Source organism: Squalius cephalus (assembly GCF_949319135.1).
Source record: "Squalius cephalus genome assembly, chromosome: 2".
Taxonomy (NCBI): Eukaryota; Metazoa; Chordata; class Actinopteri; order Cypriniformes; family Leuciscidae; genus Squalius; species Squalius cephalus.
The window spans coordinates 8,582,396-8,605,061 of record NC_137123.1 but is presented as its reverse complement, the minus strand read 5'-3'; the positions used below and the strand labels follow the sequence as shown (position 1 = coordinate 8,605,061).

The 22,666-nt window shown below is 38.1% G+C and overlaps 1 protein-coding gene and 2 long non-coding RNA genes across 4 annotated transcripts in view; all 3 read right to left on the bottom strand.

Moving 5' to 3' along the window:
* Nucleotides 1-4,020: 4,020 nt before the first annotated feature.
* Nucleotides 4,021-20,284, bottom strand: LOC307144711. Of its 2 annotated transcripts, none has more exons than XR_013818819.1 (4): nt 20,243-20,284; nt 4,862-4,943; nt 4,232-4,277; nt 4,021-4,085 (listed from the first exon to the last, which is right to left on the bottom strand). It is a non-coding gene; the product is annotated as an uncharacterized lncRNA (long non-coding RNA). The 2 variants fall into 2 exon arrangements; XR_013818820.1 differs by lacking the exon at nt 20,243-20,284 and adding an exon at nt 5,022-5,129.
* Nucleotides 19,080-19,548, bottom strand: LOC307144736. Its single transcript, XR_013818832.1, has 3 exons — nt 19,478-19,548; nt 19,296-19,373; nt 19,080-19,130 (listed from the first exon to the last, which is right to left on the bottom strand). It is a non-coding gene; the product is annotated as an uncharacterized lncRNA (long non-coding RNA).
* A 52-nt stretch (nt 20,285-20,336) lies between the features above and the next one.
* Nucleotides 20,337-22,666, bottom strand: part of LOC307148957 (B-cell receptor CD22-like) — a gene marked incomplete at both ends in the record, with an annotated part of 20,815 nt that continues 18,485 nt past the window's right edge. The window contains 4 exons of the mRNA XM_079854927.1: nt 20,337-20,491; nt 20,595-20,849; nt 20,941-21,189; nt 21,288-21,623. Coding sequence (XP_079711053.1) covers nt 20,337-20,491; nt 20,595-20,849; nt 20,941-21,189; nt 21,288-21,623 — 995 coding nt within the window. The remainder of the gene's footprint in view (nt 20,492-20,594; nt 20,850-20,940; nt 21,190-21,287; nt 21,624-22,666) is intronic.

The following is a 22,666-nucleotide window of genomic DNA, read 5'->3' as shown; positions in this document are numbered from 1 at the left end:
TATTTGTATGATACAGCTGCAAATAAATATTTGAACACCTGTCTATCAGCTAGAACTCTGACCCTCAAAGACCTGTTAGTCTGCCTTTAAATGTCCACCTCCACTCCATTTATTATCCTAAATTAGATGCACCTGTTTGAGGTCGTTAGCTGCATAAAGACACCTGTCCACCCCATACAGTCAGTAAGAATCCAACTACTAACATGGCCAAGACCAAAGAGCTGTCCAAAGACACTAGAGACAAAATTGTACACCTCCACAAGGCTGGAAAGTGCTACGGGGAAATTGCCAAGCAGCTTGGTGAAAAAAGGTCCACTATTGGAGCAATCATTAGAAAATGGAAGCTAAACATGACTGTCAATCTCCCTCGGACTGGGGCTCCATGCAAGATCTCACCTCGTGGGGTCTCAATGATCCTAAGAAAGGTGAGAAATCAGCCCAGAACTACACGGGAGGAGCTGGTCAATGACCTGAAAAGAGCTGGGACCACCGTTTCCAAGGTTACTGTTGGTAATACACTAAGACGTCATGGTTTGAAATCATGCATGGCACGGAAGGTTCCCCTGCTTAAACCAGCACATGTCAAGGCCCGTCTTAAGTTTGCCAATGACCATTTGGATGATCCAGAGGAGTCATGGGAGAATGTCATGTGGTCAGATGAGACCAAAATAGAACTTTTTGGTCATAATTCCACTAAACGTGTTTGGAGGAAGAAGAATGATGATGAGTACCATCCCAAGAACACCATCCCTACTGTGAAGCATGGGGGTGGTAGCATCATGCTTTGGGGGTGTTTTTCTGCACATGGGACAGGGCGACTGCACTGTATTAAGGAGAGGATGACTGGGGCCATGTATTGCGAGATTTTGGGGAACAACCTCCTTCCCTCAGTTAGAGCATTGAAGATGGGTCGAGGCTGGGTCTTCCAACATGACAATGACCCGAAGCACACAGCCAGGATAACCAAGGAGTGGCTCTGTAAGAAGCATATCAAGGTTCTGGCGTGGCCTAGCCAGTCTCCAGACCTAAACCCAATAGAGAATCTTTGGAGGGAGCTCAAACTCTGTTTCTCAGCGACAGCCCAGAAACCTGACTGATCTAGAGAAGATCTGTGTGGAGGAGTGGGCCAAAATCCCTCCTGCAGTGTGTGCAAACCTGGTGAAAAACTACAGGAAACGTTTGACCTCTGTAATTGCAAACAAAGGCTACTGTACCAAATATTAACATTGATTTTCTCAGGTGTTCAAATACTTATTTGCAGCTGTATCATACAAATAAATAGTTTAAAAAAATCATACATTGTGATTTCTGGATTATTATTTTTTTTAAGATTATGTCTCTCACAGTGGACATGCACCTACGATGACAATTTCAGACCCCTCCATGATTTCTAAGTGGGAGAACTTGCAAAATAGCAGGGTGTTCAAATACATATATATATATATATACACAGTGCAATGCATAAGTGAATACACCCATACTAAAGTTGACTAAAAAGAGGAATAAAAAAATCATTTTGTAAATTGAACTTAATGCCTTAATTAAAAAAATTAGGAAAAATCCAACCTTTAAGGACACCAATTTTCTTTGTGAATGAATAATGTATCGTAAATAAATGTTCTTCCTTAAAATACAGGGTGCATAAGTGAGTACACCCCTATGTTAAATTCCCATAGAGGCAGGCAGATTTTTATTTTTAAGTATTTAAAAAAAAAAAAATTTAGGATACTATGCATCCTGATAAAGTTCCCTTGGCCTTTGGAATTAAAATAGCCCCACATCATCACATAGCCTTCACCATACCTAGAGATTGGCATGGTTTTATTTCAGTTAGCCTAATAGCTGGTTTGATTTGCATTGAGAGATGATCTTACGTACTCCATGCCAATCTCTAGGTATGAAGGCTATGTGATGATGTGGGGCTATTTTAATTCCAAAGGCCAAGGGAACTTTATCAGGATGCATAGTATCCTAAATTTTTTTAAAAAGATACTTAAAAATAAAAATCTGCCTGCCTCTATGGGAATTTAACATAGGGGTGTACTCACTTATGCACCATGTATTTTAAGGAAGATCATTTATTTATTTACGATACATTATTCATTCACAAAGAAAATTGGTGTCCTTAAAGGTTGGATTTTTCCTAATTTTTTTAATTAAGGCATTAAGTTCAATTTCCAAAATATGATTTTTTATTCCTCTTTTTAGTCAACTTTAGCATGGGTGTATTCACTTATGCATTGCACTATATATATATATATATATATATATATATATATATATATATATATATATATAAATAAGTGTATATACACATAAAAGTGTAATGTATTCCTGTGATCAAAGCTGAATTTTCAGCATCATTACTCTTCAGTGTCACATGATCCTTCAGAAATCATTCTGATATGATGATTTGATGATAAAGAAACATATGATTATTATCAATGTTGAAAAAAAAGTTATTTACATTTTTATTTCAGGATTATTTGATGCATAGAAAGATCAAAAGAACAGCATTTATCTGAAATGGAAAGCTTTTGTAACATTAAACACTACTCTTCAAAATTTTGGGGTCAGTAGGAATTTCTATTTTATTTTTTGGGGGAAATAAATAGAAATCGATATTTTTATTCATCAAGGATGAATTAAATTGATCAAAAGTTAAGTTATTTATAATGTTACAAAAGATCCTATTTCAAATAAACACTGTTCTTTTGAACTTTATATTCAAAGAATATTTAACATTAAGAATAAAAGTTTAACATTAATGAATGTTTTTTGAGCGTCAAATCCACATATTAGAATGATTTCTGAAGGATCATGTGACACTGAAGACTGGAGTAAGGATGCTGAAAATACAGCTGTCCACAGGAATAAATTAGAATTTAAAATAGAAAAATAGTTGTCATAATATTGAACAATTTTTTTTGTATTTTTAATCAAATAAGTGCAGCTTTCATGAGCAGAAGAGATGACTTATTTTAAAAACATTAAAAATCTTACTGATCCAAAACTTTTGACAGAGTATGCATGTATATACGTGTACGTGTGTACGTGTGTGGAGAGATGGTTACTGAGTGAAATAATTATGTTTCTAAATATGATCCATAACATTAACGTTACTGTTAAAGGATTCATTTTAGTATTGCTAATGTACCTCTACATCCTTTCAAACCATTCATCAGAACACACACAAATACATGCATCGGATGCACTGTGTAGGCCTACATGTGTACATGTAAATATACTGAAATGAATCCTGTTAACAGTAACCTTACGTTAATGTTATGAACAGTTATTCCACTCAGTAACCATATCTCAAGTTTCATGTCAACTAACCGCACTGTTAACGTAATGCCGTCTCTCCATCATATATTTACAGAAATTTGCTGCAAATGGTCGTTGCTGTAACTGTATTCTACGTTATGGGAGCACCCCATTTCCCTCCAAAATTCAACACAAAATTGTATTAATGCTGTGTTTCTGCTACTCCCCGGAAAAAAAGCTATCATATGCAAGTCATTCATTATCACACAATCTATAAAATGATGCCTTAATTACTCGTCATGGCACTCCTGTCAATCATTCAGGGTTCCTCCCACAAAGAGATGAATAAAGGCTGTAATATTTACTGTGTCCAAAACACTACAGCCTCTTCTTGTTAGTCTGAATAAGAAAGAAAGAAAGAAAGAAATTGAAATATGTCAATAAAAGCATCAACAACATGTGTCATGAGGAAAGGCTAATAGATAGAGACAAAACCCAATCTAGTGGGTATTCTTACTTGCTCAAAGATTTTCATACAGAGACGAGTCCAGTTCGGGTTTACAATCATCAAGTTGAGCAGTCTTTATGAATGAAGACAAAGTAAAAACAGGAGTGTGTTAATTAAAATTCCCATATTCTTAGTCAATATATTTTCACACTGACATTGAGCATTTAATTCCTTTTGGCTAAAGGTGAAGAGAGTTTAGTCTTCTGTAGGAAACGCTTACAACACTTACCATTTCATTCTCATACACAGGATCACTCAATTCAGCATCATAACCGTTGTGTTTGTCATGATCAGGTCTGGAATGATTCATCTTTGCCATTAAAGAAAAAAACAGAATAGATAGAAAATAATAACGTCTATAAAGAACTCACTAAAGTCTCTGCTACATTCAGACTTTCAATCATTTAGATACCAAATCATTTCCCTGATCAGTAAACTTCTGATCATTTTTCTCACCTGAGACTCCTGTGTGTCATTTCTCTTTTTCATCCTCCTGGTTCCCCTTTAAAGACAGTGATTTGACAATTACAACCAATCAGATTCAGATATTATTTGATGTTTAATACACAGATATGATTTTAACTGAAGGTATTTCTCTATAGGACGTGCACTGCCGTTTTGAATGATGAAATCTGGACTATCTTCAGGATTTATGGAGTAATGAGCTTCAGATTTCATTATTCAATAACTAACTGAGTAGCTGTCAGTGTGGAAAGAAAGGGAAATTTTGCCTTAGTTCACGTTCATCACAACCAAAGACGAACCTAAATTAAGTGTGTGTCCCAGTGAAAATTAGTTAATGAGGTCCTTCTAAAAGATTTTTGTTAAAATATCTGTTACCAAGAGATATAATTATTTGTTTTTTTACAACATGGTGCTTATTTTTTAAAAGACAAAATGTCAATCTTCATCTTTATAGTAGAAAATACAATATTCATATTTATAACGGACTGCATAAAAACTGTGCTTTTGTGTGGTGGTGACAGGAACAAGCTGTTTAATCTCTATTTGATTACTTTATTAGTTCATGACGTCTCACTGAATTCACAACTTTCTTATTCAGTCATTCATTCACACACATCTTACCAAATCACTAACATCGTAATGATCACTGCAGCTCCACAAACCCCTCCAATGGATATGTATAATATCACCAGACGTCCTGCAACTGAGACAAAAGAGTAAAACGTCTGAACAGATTCATTTGAGTCACTATAGAAAGAGTAAAGTATATGAGCCGCTCTACCTTTAACAGTGACAGTTACAGCGTCTGATCTCTGAGATCCATGTTGATTGTGAGCCTGACAGTAGAAGCGTCCACTCTGTAGTGCACTGAAACTCTGTCCAGATCCAACAGCTGAGGGTTCATTCTCCTTAAACCAGCTGAAGTTCAGAGCAGGAGGGTTTGAGTCACTGATGCAGTTCAGAGTCACTGAATCTCCCTCCTCTATTACACCAGATCCACTCATCAACACTGAGACGCTCCTGGGAGGATCTAAAAAGGACAAAAGTTAAAACCATTAATCATCTAATTCAAACACGATCTCCTAGTTTTAAAAAGAACAAAAAGTCAATCTGTACTTGTCACAGACTGGGTTGGTGAAAGGAGCAAGGACTCAAGTGCAGAAAACAAATGGGTATTTATTAACAAAATAAATAAAACAACACTACAAACAAAAACTCCCCATGGGAGAAAACAGGACAGGCATCAGCAGGAACAGGAAACACAAGGGAACTTAGACAACACACCAGCACAGGACTGCAAACACAGGGAGACTAAATAGGAAGTAAACAAAAGAGGGTAACGAGAAAGGCAGGTGGGGCAAATGAATCAATAATCAGGTAACAAGATGGGAGGGGCTAGACAATTGACAGGAGAGCACATGGCACAAGGAAATACATGACAAGCCATGTGCTCACAACAAACCAGACTATACCCAATGCATGACAGACCGGGAATGCCAAGATGTAACCCAAACATAAGTGACAGAACTCTGACAGTACTCACACATGACATTGAGCTGAACAGCAGGAGAGATGTGAGTGTGTCCGTCTACAGCACAGCTATATCTGCCTGAATCCTCTCTTCTGACTGACTGCAGCAGGAGTTCATTGTTTCTGTCTCTTCTCTCAGTTAATGGCTGTGAGTTTCTGTACCAGATGAATGTTGCTCTGTCAGTCAGAGTGCAGCTGCTTTTACATCTCAGAGTGACTGAATCTCCCTCTGTCACTCTCTCAGGAGACCCCACCTGAAGATCTGAACACAACACACACATTATATCTAGTGCTGCTGTCATACACTGATTATTATTCAACATAATGCACAGAAGAAGAGATAAACCTCATCAAACTCACCTGTGACAGTAAGAGTCACTCCTGGATCACCAAACCATTTTCCACCAGGTTTATCAGTAATGAATCTGAAATAGTACATGTGTGAATCCTTCAGTGTCACATGACTCAGTCTGACGGTGCAGTTCTGCTGTGTATCTCCCAGATACTGAAGCCTCTGACTGTATTCAGGGTCCTCAGACAGATCTAGAAGATCTCTTTTGGTCCAGAACACTTTCTTGATCTGATATCCAGTAGGGTATTTATAAGTGCATCTCATTATCACTGTTGAGTCCTTTAGTGCACAGATGTGTGAAGGACTGTAACTCACACCCCAATCAGCACTAGAAACCCCTGAAACACAGAATTCATCTCAAACAATTTAGCAGCAGCTTCTGCATATACAATTGCAGTATCAAATTTATCTTGAGTGTTTCTGAAGTGTTGCATTGACTAACCATGAATCATGAGAAGAACGATCAGAGGAAGAGGAGGAGCCATTCTGAGTGATGTCATTATCAACACCTACAACAAATGTACAGTGGCTTATTTTTCAGCTTAATGTCTTGTTGTTTTGGTCTCATTGTTACACATTTAGTTTTTCATATTCTCATTGCATTAAAAGTTTTATCAAATATATTATATATGTGTCGGGGCCGTGGTTCAGTGAAGTCTACAGTGGGAGAGATCTGCCTTGTCCCACATCTATCCACACTTGTGGTCTTTGCACTTGACCACTTGTCTACTTGCATGACGTATTTCCTCTATTTGGCCCAAGTGTTTACAGAGCCTTTATTTATTATACTTTTAATACTTTGCATTTTAAAATAAATGTCTACATGTCTGTTCAGCAGTCGCTATATAACTAACAGAAGACACAAATTTAAAATTGTGGTGCTTCTACACTCTAAATAATAGTATTACCGTCCAGTAATATTACAGTAATATTTAACTTTGTTAACTTAATAAAATCTCTGAATATCGTTTACTTGATTGTTTGAGTTAAACATACAAAAATAATTGACTAAAAATCCAACAGTTAATTTTATCTAAAATTTACAGTTATATTAATTTATTTTTTACTAAAAGAATTTAGTATTTGATTAACCAATTATTTATTTATAATACACTTAATATATTTGTGAAATTTCTATCAAAACATTTGAGGATGGACAATTAAACTGATTAAAGTAAAAACTAAACTCAAGAAACAAAATTATTGCTTAATTCAAATCAATATTATTCATGCATTTAACACACTCTTAAAGGGACACTCCACCCATTTGCATTAAGCTTTGCATTGTTAGAAACCCAGTCATACTATTGAATGGTCGTGCAACACTCTCTCATTTTCCCCTGAGACGGGAGAAATCCGTTATTTACCTTTTACACTTCCTCCTACAATGACGCAAAAATCGTCATTTGACGTCATTGTAGGAGGAAGTGTAAGAGGGGGGGATTTCTGTTGAGACTACAAGCACTAGTTCCTCATCTTTCCCAGGGGGCGGGACCCGCTCACGCTACAGACCTATTACAGATCAGTGGGTGGGACTTTACTCTCTGAAACTGAAAGCAATATCCTCCATCTTGTTTGAAGCTAAGCTAACAGGCGCTGTGGAGACAGATGTAAAGTTATGACAATAGCGGAGGAGAGTGCTCAATATGATATAGAAGAAGAGGATTTCGGAAGTCTGATGCTTGAATCAGGTGTTTGTGGCTACCTTTACAAGCCGCATTATAGCAAAGAGCAGCCGAGGCAGAAGACCTGCCTGCTGCGGACGAGGAGCCCGGACTGGCTCGAGTTAGGGTGGACTGGTGGCGCCGGTGATCTCACTATGCAACTACGAACCGCTACGAACACAGAGATAGAGTCCGTCTGCGGCAAAGAATTTCAACGATGACAATTTCTCCTGGACGAAATCTCTGAATCAGACGAGGACACGGACGTTTGTGTTGAGAACTATCCTAGTTTCGCACCGGAACATAATGCATGATGGGATACGCTCAGTGGTTAAATTGGCTTTTGTAGGGAGGGGGAGCCCTTATTTACGGTGGTCATCATTAAAAATCGCACCATAAAATGACTTAATGTGTTTTACACCAAAGGGGCTATTTTTCTAGTATTAATGTGTAAGGTTGAGTAGTTATTCAAACAAAGATAAATACTTTACAATTTTTTGTTATTTTTTACCTTTAATGTTAACAAGCAGGCAACGGATTTCACCCTCGGAAAACGTATGAAATTGAACATGTTTGAAAATATTGGTTGGCAAATACACTGTTAACCCTTGCTGTAAAATAAGGCCAAATTCTGACAATATCATACCATTTTCCATTAAAACAGTAATATACCGTAGAAAACAAAAATAGCCTACAGGAATATACTGTGAATTAACAGTGCTCAAAGTCGACACTCAGAGGCTGTTTTCACAATCACACTCTATACCCTCATTCAATATTCCCTACATTAGTTCACTAATATAGTCCACTTGACAGAGTGAATGAAATGAAGTGAGTGAATTGAGACACTGATGAACACCTGATAAGCAGAATCACTGAAGGACAGAGAAACAAGAACAGAAAAAAGAGAAACACAAGAACTACAACTGACTTCAAGCCACACTGAGTGTGAAACCAGATTACAAACCAGTTTAACATGATTTCTTTCGTACAAAAGTTATTGTTGAGAATTAACAGATATTTAGTTGTTGATGTTTTATTGAAAATAATAAATTTATTATCACCATGATGGAGATCAGTATTTGTTTTAGTTGGGCTCTTGAACCATTGACTTTATTATATCAGTTTGTCTCTGACTGCTTTAACTATGAGTTTATAAAACACATTTGTTATGCCAAGAAATAATCAAGAGAAAGATGATCATGTGTTTATGACTGTTGTGTTGATTACATAATCATCCTGGACATGTCTGATTCTTTGATCTTAACCAGTGTATAAGCTTTGTATTTATGGGTATTTCATATTAATCATATCTGTAAATCTATAACGTGAAATAAAATGTTTCTGTAATGAGTTATTCTGAACTATATTGAAATAATATTTTAATAGTGCTTTAAAACATTTTGATCTCCTGCTTGTCTTAGACACAAACAGACATCAACAATCAGCACATGAATCTCAACAATGGTGACAATAAAAACTTTCATGTCGTAATGCATGCTGGGTTCCAGGATAGTATAAAACTCCAAGCATGTACTCCTGCATGAATGAATAAATAAAAATAAATTATTGCCACCATTGATGAGAGACAGATTTTTGATACCTCTGTGTTTCTACAAGACATTGTAGCTCTGTTTCTTTTTTAGGCTGTGCATTATATGTTCAAAAATCATCATCGTAACTTCTTACTGTAGTTTCACAGTGGTGGTCATATAAGATAGAGGATTAAAAACTGAGACATTTAGTGAATGAACAGGCTATATGATGATTTTTTTTCATCATAATCAATATAACCGCAATCATTCACAAATCGTGTGTGTGCACGAAAAACTCAGTCAGCCAGTGAAAAACTAATGTTAAAAAGTCAAGGGTCAGCATCCCAACTAAAGCAAACACTGATCTCCATCATGGTATAACTACAAACCAAACATTTTCAATTAAACATATCAATAACAATTTCTGTAGATGTATGACAGAAATAAAAGTCATGCTGTTAATAATAAGTGTAATAATGTGTAATGGCTGGAAGTCAGTTGTAGTTATTCTGTTTCTCTATTTTCTGTTTGTGTGATCCTCTTTCCTTCAGTGATCCTGCTTGTTAACAGCAGGTGTTCATCACTAATGCTCAACAATCACTTATTTCACTTATTCACTTATTATTCAACATATTCACTTAATTATCTCACTGCAACACTGCGTCAATGTTACTTTTTACTCTTTGTAATGTGGATTTTCCTGTGGGGTTGAAAGGGTTAACAGTGTAAGATCAAAAGACACACCCACAAAATGTATTTTAACAGTAATAAACTGTAAGTTATAAAACAGGTTTATACTGGCAACACTGTTGCCAGTAGTTTACTGTAAAATTTAGTTTTTTTGGGTCACCATTGTGCTGAAGAGTAGAGCCTGTGCTTCAGTCCAGGAGAAGATCTACAAACATTGATGATTTGCTGCGTGTTGCTTTATTTAACAGGCGGTGACTGTGTAGTTGCTGGTCCAGTGGAAATCTTTTATGTTCAATAGTTTTTTAGTGGTTTCAAATGAAAAAAGTTCACAGTAATACTTTGATCACATTATTTATGCATTATAAATTTTAGTTAGGCAGTCGGTTTCTGCAAGTGAAATTAGTTAACTTGAGTTTTAATTTAGTGGATTTTTACAGCAACATACTGTAGATTACAGCAGGGACGTCGTTAGGCCTATTTTAGGGGGGCTGAAGCTACCCCAAAATGTTCCTAAGCCCCCCTAAATGATAATAAGAACAACAATAACAATTCAATTTATCAATAACCGTATCCTCATCTGCTACAAAAAATAGCCGAAAAGTCGGAAGTTGGACTGAAGTACAAAGAGTCGTTGTGCTATCAAGATGATCCACCGCACCATCTCGTTGCATTGGTGTGAACTGTGGCAGCTTTCAGAGCGTTGCAGACCAGAGCGCTGCAAGTAACTGGAGGATTCATCTCGTCTCGTCGTTACTCTAGTCTGAAGTTGAACTCGCTATGCACCAGACTTTGATTTACAAAGATGCGTTTACGCGCGTCTGGAGGTCCTGCGGCGCGTCAATTTCGCTTCAAACTTTTGCTTTTTACACACGTCAATTTAGCTCTGGACGCGCGAATGGATTCAAAATGTTCAAGCGTCCAACTAGACGCGGTAGACGCGAATTTGACGCGCTATTCGCGTTTGGTGTGAACGCACAGTAATGGTGAAAGGAAGATTGGTAAGTGTCGTGATACAGAGTGAAATTGTAAGTTGTTTTTAATTACCTGCTTACCTTTAGCTACGTTTTCTTGAGGTAAAGGAAAGGAGATATTTTGGTTTGCTATGGAAAACTGTAGTCAGGCTAGAGTGTACCCTGGGGGCTAAGCCCCCCCTGTCTTCCAATCCTAGTGACGTCCCTGGATTACAGTAAAGAACTGTACAATTAACAGTGTTGCCAGTATTTTACTGTAAAAAAAAACCTGGTAAGGTCTATCAGTGTATGTAAACATCTTTTTAAACAAGAAAATGATGTTGATTTAAGAGAATCAGGGCCAATTTCTTTGGCAGTTTATGTTATATTAGTCAGATGTTAGATAATTATATACTTTTTAAATATTTTATTTTTAAATATCAAATTGGTGTAAAAAAAAATCTGAACATTTTAGTAACTAAGCAGAATTGTATTAGGTTTAGTAACAACAATTTATATTGTTTACATGGTACAATTTCTGATAAGCTACTTTTTTATTGCTTGACACAAATTTTATGATTTCAATTCAGTTCAGTGCTTGTGATTTGATTCAATATTGACTCATTTGGATAAATAATAGATAGACAACACAAGATAGATAGGTATTCATTTTTCTCAAGACAAAAAAAAAAAAAAAAAACCTCACCTAATCAGCCCAGACATATAATGCGTTTTTTTTTATTATAACAACGACAACTGTATTTAACATTGTTCATTAGCTAGAGATCATCCGTTCACGTGATGCTAACAGTTATCTGTCACGTCACATTTACAAGCGCCAAAACGGTATTTATTGCTTGAATTTCGAAATAAAATTGACAGAATCTGAGAGATGAGATTATTTTTTATAACATAAGTATCCTGCTCTGTCTAGTCTGTCGGTCTCCGTGTCCTCTTTGCTTTGCGATGTTACTGTGCGTGAGAAAATTGATGTGTGGCGTCACGTGAGAGCGTGAAAGTTGGCAGCTATGGGCCTTAGCAGACAAATCAAATGAAAAACAGTGCGAGCGAGGCTACATTAGTCACATAAAATTAAGTTGTAGGTTGTGTTTGAATAATTACATATCTTATTTATCTGAGGTAAATTAAACCAAATACTCACGTATGCTCGATAAAGAATTAGACCGCACAATGAGCCCATCGGGCGGTTGAATTTAAAAGACTGATTTTGCTAGCCGTTCGCGGGTTTCCATGGTAACGTCGCTGGTGGGCGGGGTGCTGAACCAGAGAACGCGCATTATGACGTCTGATAATTCCATGTAGCCTGGGTGTCTCTGTGTAGTCTTGCTAATTATTCAGTCTCATATGCCATGTATTTACCAGGAGATGAAAAATAATTCAAGTGGAATAACAATATTTGGTGCTGAAGGAGACGGAGCTGAGCTCCGGCATGGTGTGTTGTGGACCCGAGGAGGCGGAGCTGCGCTCCGGTGCGCTCCGGCCCAATTTAACCTATGGATACGCTTAGCCTTGAATTCTCCGAAGTGGTATTTGAGATAGTGTGGGTTTAGTGTGCATTAAGGGCACTGCACTTTGACATTTTTAAGTCATGGGACAGTATTACGCCCTTACTTTCTGTCACGTGCACGCCCTCTCAAGTGGCCAAGACCACAAGTGTGGGTATTTGAACAAGGCAAGAGAGACGGTGAGTAAGTGCGTGCATAATGATAAACATCTGCATCTTGTTGCAGTAATTGGCATGGAGAGACCGGATAAAAGCCACTGGGAGACTGGGAGATTCTGAGAGAGAGTGGACTGAGGACTCGTGCGCTGTGTCTGTTCCAGAGCAGACTTTATGATACTTTGATCTACTGAGAAATGTCTGTAAGCTCAGAGAACACGTGTTTGTTTTTGGTTTATTTTAAACTTATAATAGCACTAGCCTCAGCCTATTCTTGGACCTACAGATGAAGACACTAGCTCAACATAAACCCCCTGTATCTTGACTATAGCTGCGCATGCACATGTACCCACATGTGTGGGTTACCTAATGTAGCATCAGTGACCTCATCTTCCTTTTCTTAGGAAAATGAGCGCCATCTATTTTGAGATTGAACAGAGAACTAAAAGAGAAATACGTTCTAATTCTTAGCTTAAAGTCAAACATAAATCAATGAAATACTTTTATTTATGCAAGAAAATGGCAGCAACCATCATTTTTGCACTGCTTGAGTACGGAACTGTCTAAAGCCTTTCCCCGTCCCCTTTTGATTGACAGCAGCTTTCATTAAATAGTCAGCCTGTATTGTACAGTTATCTGTTGTTAAAAGATTAAAGTTTTAAGGTGTTTTTCACCAACATACAAAACACTGCTAGAGAAAACTTTGTGCTATTGGACTTTTGATTTTAAACCATAAAGTTACTGAGACACAGCCCTGTGACAACTAGCCCCAACCAATCTCCGATAAATCGCCCACACTTAAGATATTTAAGAGAACAGTTATAAAATCATGCTCTTACCCGTTTCACCAACACCAGTGACCAGTGACAGCACTACAAATGATCAGGATGAAACCAGTATTGACGTTTTCACACACTGAATGACACGTGATTAACACCTTAAACTTTCAGATGAGCTTATGACACCTCACCTAGTGCAGCTCGAGCAGAGGAAGAGTTTTAACAGACAACATTAGACTAAAGGCATACACATTAAACTGAGAGCAACTTTACATCAGTCCATAAAGATGCTCATGTAACAATGTTTTAAAACTTGGGAATATCTATATTTAATCAGTTGCATATAGATAGTAATGACAAGGAACATGTTCTTAGGAAACAGAGAAAATAATTGCTTGAATAACTTTACTTTAATTTGCATATGCAGACCAACTATCCTAGCTTGTAAAACACTGGAAGGTATTGCAGTAGCAGTGACGTCAAAACACACATTTCATCGCTAGCATCGCCAACTGTGCATTTGATAAACCTCCAGTTTACTGATTCATTAATACCAATCTGGAAGTTAAATAAACAAAGAACTTAAAACAGAAACAGAATTGATTAATCTGAATGTTTTTATCATGAGAACTTCAAAGCATTTTTTTTTGTCAGCGACCTTGTTCTTCTGCATCATATCTCTATATCTCATATCTCATCATATCTCTAAAAATACCATTTCCTCTTTAGTAAGTGAAACTTCAGCATCACAGTGTGTCACTGCTGTCTCCCTTTAAGGACACTCTGCTCTCGTTTGTCCGTCTTCGTGAGGGAAGAGGGACAAGGATCTGTGCCCAGTAGCTCAGGTCCCTCTCACGCCGAGGCGGAGAGAAGATCCAGGTCCTGGAGTTCACAGATGGAGCTGGCAGAAGAGTTTGAGAGAGAAGTGAAACTCTGCTGGGCGAGGATACAGCATCCGATGCATACTCTAGGTCAGCAGACAGTGCTCTTCTGGCACCATGCCAGGAAGAGCAGGAGATGGTGGTCTTGAATGGCAGGGCATACATGGCAGCAGGTCAGACTGGTGCTTCACTGCATACCATAGCAGAGCTTCAAGCTTACCAAGCTGATCTGTTGAAGGACTTGGATCAGGGTAAGGGTCTTTACCCTGATGCGGTATCCGACCCGCACCACAGATCTTGCTCTCCGCACCACCAAGCAGAACGCTGACGCGGTTGGTAGATCGATGGTGGCGATGATGTCTTAAGTGGCCTTCTCTAAGGCCACTCAAAATATCACCCTGTGGTGAGTCCGTCCACTTCCTCACATTTTAGAGAGTCAGTAGGTTGAATCCACTGCTCCACTGAGTTCCAGGTAGAAGATGCTTTCAAGTGGAGGCATGTGGTAAGGCCACCTTGATTATTTCCCTGCGGTGAGTGAAGTTGGTTTCTAAGTTGGCCAGTTCCCCTGTATTAAGTGAGTTGACCTCCTCTCATTTAGAGAGTCAGTATGTTGAAGCCACCACTCCACTGAGCTCCAGGAAGGTCATGAATGTGTATGTGCTGGCCCTCAAAAAAAATGTTGGGCTGCCCCTAAATCCAACCAAGGCTTAGTACTTTAGGAATGCATCTCTAAGATAGAGGGCATTTTTTTGCTGTAGCATCTCTGCCTCCTGGTCGGAAGTAGCTCTGAGTAGGCTGCTCCTTAAGGAGAGCCTTTCCAGCTCAAGACTGGTAGCTAGTGATCCTGGTACGCCTCCACTCATTGTAAGAGTCGCCCTGCCGGGGCCCGCTTTCTGCATTAGGCTACTAATGCGAGTTGGAGGCCCTATGGCCTCCTCAAACTGCAGAGCCAACTCCTCTTGATACTATAGTAGAGGTGATACGCTGAGTTACAGTTACCTAGTAGTGTTTGGCACAGACAAGTAGCCAGGTGTTGCAGGCTATTTCCTTCCCTGTAGTTAGGGAAAGTTAGGATTTTTTTTTGCCAATCTGCAAAAACATTTCTTACCAATAGCTTTTTTTACCATGTGTTCCTATAGGTGTCTAGTAACACCTCCCAATTTATCCACGGCCAAATCCTCGGGGAAACGCCTGGAGAGGCGATCAAAGTTGGGGTGCCCAGACGTCCTGGGTAAAAATAATGATTTTTTTTTTTTTTTTCAATATTACCTTTTGAGATGTCTAACTAGGGGTTTTTAGGGGTGCCAAATCTATCCCAGCCATTAGTTTTGAGTAAAAATGACTCCAAGTCCATACAAAAACCACATACAAATGGTTTTATTGAACAATTACAAAACAAAACTTACTAAATCGGTTTAAGGCCAGACACTACAGGTGAATAGAGTCAAATTTTTAACTAGCAGATATCACCATGAAACTTTCCCAGTTGATTACCTATATTAAGATGAGAAAAAAATGTATTACAAGTTTTCTGTAATTTAATGTTTAAATATGCAAATTAGGCCATATCTAATTAATTCGGACTTGGAGAATGAGAGAAAAGTCATTTTGAGAAAACGGGCTTTAAAGATTTATCATCAGCGAATGAGATTGCGCATTCGGCCATTTTACTTTCACAATTGGTTGCTGATAAAAAGGAAATTACCATATTTGGATCTGACAGTTGGATCCAAATATGGTAATTTCCTTTTTATCAGCAACCAATCATGAATGATAAATCTTTAAAGCCCGTTTTCTCAAAATGACTTTTCTCTCATTCTCCAAGTCCGAAATCTGCACTTCAGTAGCACCATATACACCAAACTCTCCAGTCTTGTACCTAGTTATATTATGAAGACATATACAGAGGGATTTGTAAATATATTATTCCTAGCCTGATTTATATAACATTTTATTCCAAAAAACATGGCGAAAATCATTTTTTTAAGGCTATTGACAGTATATTCTGATTTACAGGATAACAAAAGTAGATATCCATAAATACCTCAGTAATTTTTTTCCCATCTAATATGTGAACACAATGAAAAAATAATTTTTAACCTGGCTTTATCCAATACTCAGATTTTGTTTTTTTAAAAGAATGCAAATTAGCGCATATTTAATTAGATATGGCCTAATTTGCATATTTAAACATTAAATTACAGAAAACTTGTAATACATTTTTTCTCATCTTAATACAGGTAATCAACTGGGAAAGTTTCATGGTGATATCTGCTAGTTAAAAATTTGACTCTATTCACCTGTAGTGTCTGGCCTTAAACCGATTTAGTAAGTTTTGTTTTGTAATTGTTCAATAAAACCATTTTTATGTGGTTTTTGTATGGACTTGGAGTAATTTTTACTCAAAACTAATGGCTGGGATAGATTCGGCACCCCTAAAAACCCCTAGTAAGACATCTCAAAGGTAATATAAAAAAAAAAAAAAAACAAAAAAAAAAATTCATTATTTTTACCCAGGCCGTCTGGCCACCCCAACTTTGATCGCCTCTCCAGGCGTTTCCCCGAGGATTTGGCCGTGGATAAATTGGGAGGTGTTACTAGACACCTATAGGAACACATGGTAAAAAAAGCTATTGGTAAGAATTTTTTTTGCAGATTGGCAAAAAAAATTCCTAACTTTCCCTAACTACTGTGGTTGTCACCTGGGTGTTATCAGGCTTCCTCTTGCTTAGAGAGTGACAAGCACTATGCTGAAGCCGCCGCTCTCTAGAGCTTTGGTAGTAGCATTATCTAGCCTGTGGGCCTTAGAACAGACTCTCCTGTGAATGCTCCTTGGTTTTGACCATCAAGTTGCGGGGCTGAGTGGTTAGGCCTCTTCTATGTAATTTCTTCCTATTGAACAAAGTTATTGTTCAGGTCTTTACCCATGAGTGCTTGTCTTGGGTCAGGCTGATGTCAACCCCCCTTGAATAAAGGGTGAGGGTTTTCTGAGAACACTTCGCTCCCAGAGCTCTGAAGCCCCTTGTGCCCTGAACCAATGATGCTCAGGTAGAGCCATTTAAGTAGTCCCTCCTATCCAGGTTGGTGATGAGTACACTCTCTTAGAGCTCAAACATCTGCCCCGAGTGCATGCCCATGTTATTCTGGAGTAATAGGCCCTAGGGGGCCTCCTTGAAAGTCAGACATACGCTCCTCTTGATTAAAGGGTAAAAGGTGCTAAGCTGAGTACATTGCTTGTGTTGGCAGTGTGAGTGAGTATCCCAAGCCCAGCAGACCTCTGGTGGCTAGATCTGCTAGAAACTGACTTGCCTTCACAGGCCACCTTGAAAGCAATCCTTTGGGTTGAGCTAGGCTCTTAACCGTGAAACTGTTAGTGAAACTGCTAGCTAATGAGTAGCCTGACTCCCTGGTATTGCGCAGACTGAGGTTGGGTTGTAGGCCTCACAGGAGCCTCCCTGAAATTAGCCCTTGAGTTCTAGATTCGTTACTAAGTAGTTGGCTCTCAAGCAGGCCACCTTAAAGGCTATCCTCCGGCTCGGGTTGTTTAGCACTTTTAGCTAAATCAGTGTCCTAGCTCCCCTGAGTTTCATCATGTTAATTAGTTTCATCTCTGTTATTGTTTAGGTTTGATCAAAGCCCCTGCTCGGTTGAGCTTGGTAGTACTCCCCTCATTTGAGAGGGTTGTTCTGTAGAGTTCTCAGGCAGTACTCTAACGGAAGTTACGACCGACTTCACTTTCATATTGTGATGTATTTTGTGAAGTGGCGTATAAAGCAAGAAATAAACAGTGAGACTTGATGTTATCCATAGGATGGTGATTGGATTGTGAAAAGTGAGCATTGCAAGGATCCATGGGTACTAGTATTGAGACTGGGTATACGGTCTCTAGGTGGTAATACGGTAACAGCGTTACATCTCGGGTGTGCATTATTTTTCAATAATCCAATGGACCATGCAGAGTCAATTATTCCACTTATACTACGGTTACCACACCTCAAAACATTGTTCAGATTATGTATTTCAAAACATTTGTCAGGTTTTTGTCCTTAAAACGTTCATGTTGATGATTTCTTATGCTTATTTCTTATTATTTCATATGCATCTAATCCCAAGCATCCATTGCAATTTCAAAAATGTTTGAAACATTTCAAACAAAAACTTTAGAGCTAGAAATGGAGGCTTGAGTCATTGAAAGCAGACTAATGCAGTTATTAGAGTGAGAGAAAGAGAGAGAGATTAAACGTATGTGAATTACCCGAGTCTCAGTGTCGTTGTGGGCTTTGGTTCTTTTGTTATTTTTGGCTGTAAGGACCTTTAAAATAACTGAAAGAATTTGTCAAAATGATATGGAACTGTGCTTATACTGCAACTGTGCTTTTTCCTGAATATTATTGCACACCTAAGAACATTCGTCAACCAATCAGATTCAATCATCCAACAGCCCCGTAGTATAAACTCATTTATTGAATGAAAGATTAATTCAAAATGTTAAATATTAAAAGTGTAACATTTGTATTCCTACACTGAGTACAGGTTTACAGTGACAACAAAAATCTAATTAATAAATAATTAGCATTAACTATAAGCAATTATAATCAAACATTATAATAAAAAATTTATCAAAGTCACAATGCATAAAGAAACAATATTTTTTCATGATAAATTTTACTTGTATCCACTGTCACACTTTCCTCAATCTTTTCAAAATACTCCAGTAAATCCTCATCAGACACTCCTGTCAATCATCCAAGGCTCCACCCACACAGTTACATGAAGACTGTAATGTTTTGTTGTGTGCCATCATCCACTACAGCATATTCCTGTTAGTCTGAGACAAAAATGAGACAAAAATTAGATCCATTTTCCAAGTTCAACCATTTTGAAATGTTTAAAAGGCACACTCAAAGTCCGTCTGGTGTCAAGAGAAGACTGGACACTTAATAGCACAAGATTAATCTCTACTGACTGACAGTGAGAAAAGCCGGACACTTACAGGAAGATTCTCATAAATTGTTACATTCTCATATAGAGGGATGGTCATTTTAGGAGCGTTGGTGCAAGGATGAAGAGCCTTAATGGAAGAGAGATAGAAGAAAACATGAGAACCAGGAGAAAAATTCAAACAAAACTAATTTTGGAATTAGCGTAGGCTCAAAGAAAATTAAGTAAACGTACCACCACATTCTCATACACATATGAAATCAGACCATTTTCAGAGTTCACACTTATGCCATCAGAATAGTTTGTGGTGGACTAAGAGGAAGAAAACAGAAAGAAATGTGAGAAATCCAGGAGTGTTGCAATCAGTTCAGCCCGTTCTCATCCCAAGGCGTCATATACTGACGCTTTTGACATTTCGTCTACATCCAACGCACATGGCACCCTTTATCGTCAATATGAGACGCAGATAGATATGGACCAGAAGGCGCCTCCTAGCGGTCTAACCCTAACCCTACCCCAGACCTAAACCTACCCATAACTGAACAAAGCTCTGTGCGTGTCATATTGACGCTAAAGGGTGCCATGTGTGTTCGATGTAGACGAAATGTCAAAAGCGTCAGTATATGACGCCCTAGGATGAGAATGCGTTGATCAGTTCGTCTTCAGTGGCAAACCCTGTATTATTTGAGCACATATTGTACTGAAACAGACTGACCTTGGACTGCAGTTTATTCCTGTTCATACAGCCGCTCGAAAAGAAAAAGTATTATATTAACACAACATAATATTAAACTACATTACTAAATAAAAAAAGTAAATTCAGACTCTTACCAGGTTAGTAACACAATGATGACAGCAGCTACAACTCCACAAAGTGATACTACAACTGCTGTATGATATATCTTCCAATATTTCACTGGGACAAGAGGAACGATAAAGATAAACTGATCAGTTTACCTCCATTTAAAAAGAGTAATGTAAGTATAAGAGCCGCTCTACCTTTAACAGTGACAGTGACAGCGTCTGATCTCTGAGATCCATGTTGATTGTGAGCCTGACAGTAGAAGCGTCCACTCTGTAGTGCACTGAAACTCTGTCCAGATCCAACAGCTGAGGTTTCATTCTCCTTAAACCAGCTGAAGTTCAGAGCAGGAGGGTTTGAGTCACTGATGCAGTTCAGAGTCACTGAATCTCCCTCCACTATTACACCAGATCCACTCATCAACACAGAGACGTTCATGGGAGGATCTAAAACAGAGAAACATTGATATCATTAACAATCATATTAAACTTGAAATTACAGATGTTTAGAGGATTTAATGTCACAGACACTGAACCATCATTAACTCACACATGACATTTAACATCACGGCATTAGAGTATTTCTCTCCATGTTCATTTCTGGACTTGCACTTGTATTCTCCACTGTCTTCAGAGCTGATCTTTGAGATTCTGTAGATTCTTCCTGATCTTACAATCGTTCTTCCTTTAAACCAGCTGATTTCTGCAGGAGGGTTTGAGTCACTGCTGCAGTTCAGAGTCACTGAATCTCCCTCCATTATTACACCAGATGGACTAACCACTATAACATTTTTCTTTGGGGGGTCTGAGCACAAAGTAGTAAACATCTACATTAAGCATCCTTATTTATTACATTACATGCTTGAAAAATTATGAAAGAATGATGCAATACTCACACATGACATTGAGCTGAACATCAGGAGAGATGTGAGTGTGTCCATCTACAGCACAGCTATATCTGCCTGAATCCTCTCTTCTGACTGACTGCAGCAGGAGTTCATTGTTTCTGTCTCTTCTCTCAGTTAATGGCTGTGAGTTTCTGTACCAGATGAATGTTGCTCTGTCAGTCAGAGCGCAGCTGCTTTTACATCTCAGAGTGACTGAATCTCCCTCTGTCACTCTCTCAGGAGACTCCACCTGAAGATCTGAACACAACACACACATTATATCTAGTGCTGCTGTCATACACTGATTATTATTCAACATAATGCACTGAAGAAGAGATAAACCTCATCAAACTCACCTGTGACAGTAAGAGTCACTCCTGGAGCACCAGTCCATTTTCCACCAGGCTTATCAGTGATGAATCTGAAATAGTACATGTGTGAATCCTTCAGTGTCACATGACTCAGTCTGACGGTGGATTTCTTCTTTTTATCGCCCAGATACTGAAGCCTCTGACTGTATTCAGGGTCATTAGACAGATCTCGAGGACCTACACGTGTTTTGCTCCAGAACACTTTCTTGATATTATATCCAGTAGGGTATGTATAAGTGCATCTCATTATCACTGTTGAGTCCTTTAGTGCACAGATGTGTGAAGGACTGTAACTCACACCCCAATCAGCACTAGAAACCCCTGAAACACAGAATTCATAATCAGCACAGTATATCATCAAAATGTAATGTATAATTTGATAGGTATTTTATCCTTAATAAATGCTTGAAATATGCAACATGCAATACATCAATGAGTGCAAAACGAATGTACTGAGTGTGTCTGCAGAGTGAAGAGTTGCAGTGACTCACCGTGAATCATGAGCAGAAAGATCAGAATAAGAGGAGCCATTCTGACTGACATCACCATAGCAACACCTACAACAAACGCACAGACGATTTTCAAAATGACATTTTTGGTATTTTGTAATTAATTTAGTGCATAAAAATCCCCTGTGAGATCAGCATAGGGGCGACTCGACAAGTTGGACGCCCACCTGTATCTATTTGGCTCAGTTCTCAAAATCTCAGAAGGTTTTTTTTAATTATTTTTCAAAACAATAGGTTCAGATCTCTGAACAATAACATTTGAATTTATTGTTGAATAAGCAAATTACATGTGTTTTGACAGATGTGTGCAAAAGAGTAAGTACAATTGTCTACAATTTACACAGTAACTTAATGCAGTTAATTCTCATTGATAAGATACAATCTTTCAAACTATATCTAGTGACAGCATTGGGGTAAGCTGAGCCAGATTTTACTTAAGAAGAAATGCGACTATTTAAGAATATCTCTTGTCAACTGGAATGATGAAAAGCATCTAAAACACTGTAAACGCATGTATTAATAAGCATTGTTCAGTTCTTTCTGCATGGCATACTGGATTAGATTTGCTTGGCTAATAGATTATTAAAGTTTTGAACATACAGTAATTCGTATTTTTGGGACGGATTTCTATAGTCTATGATTAAAGGTCTGTTTTGTGACCCAGTTGCTTCACAACTTCTAAACATTCATTCATCGTGTGAACCATCACTCACAAAATTATTCATTCAGCTATCAAAATCTGTCAGACATGCATGTATATTCCATAAATACCTATGACATGGGATGTTTGTAATGTCTGCCAAATTGGTAAATGACCTAACATTGTAATGATACAGGAATCACAATCTCACTAAT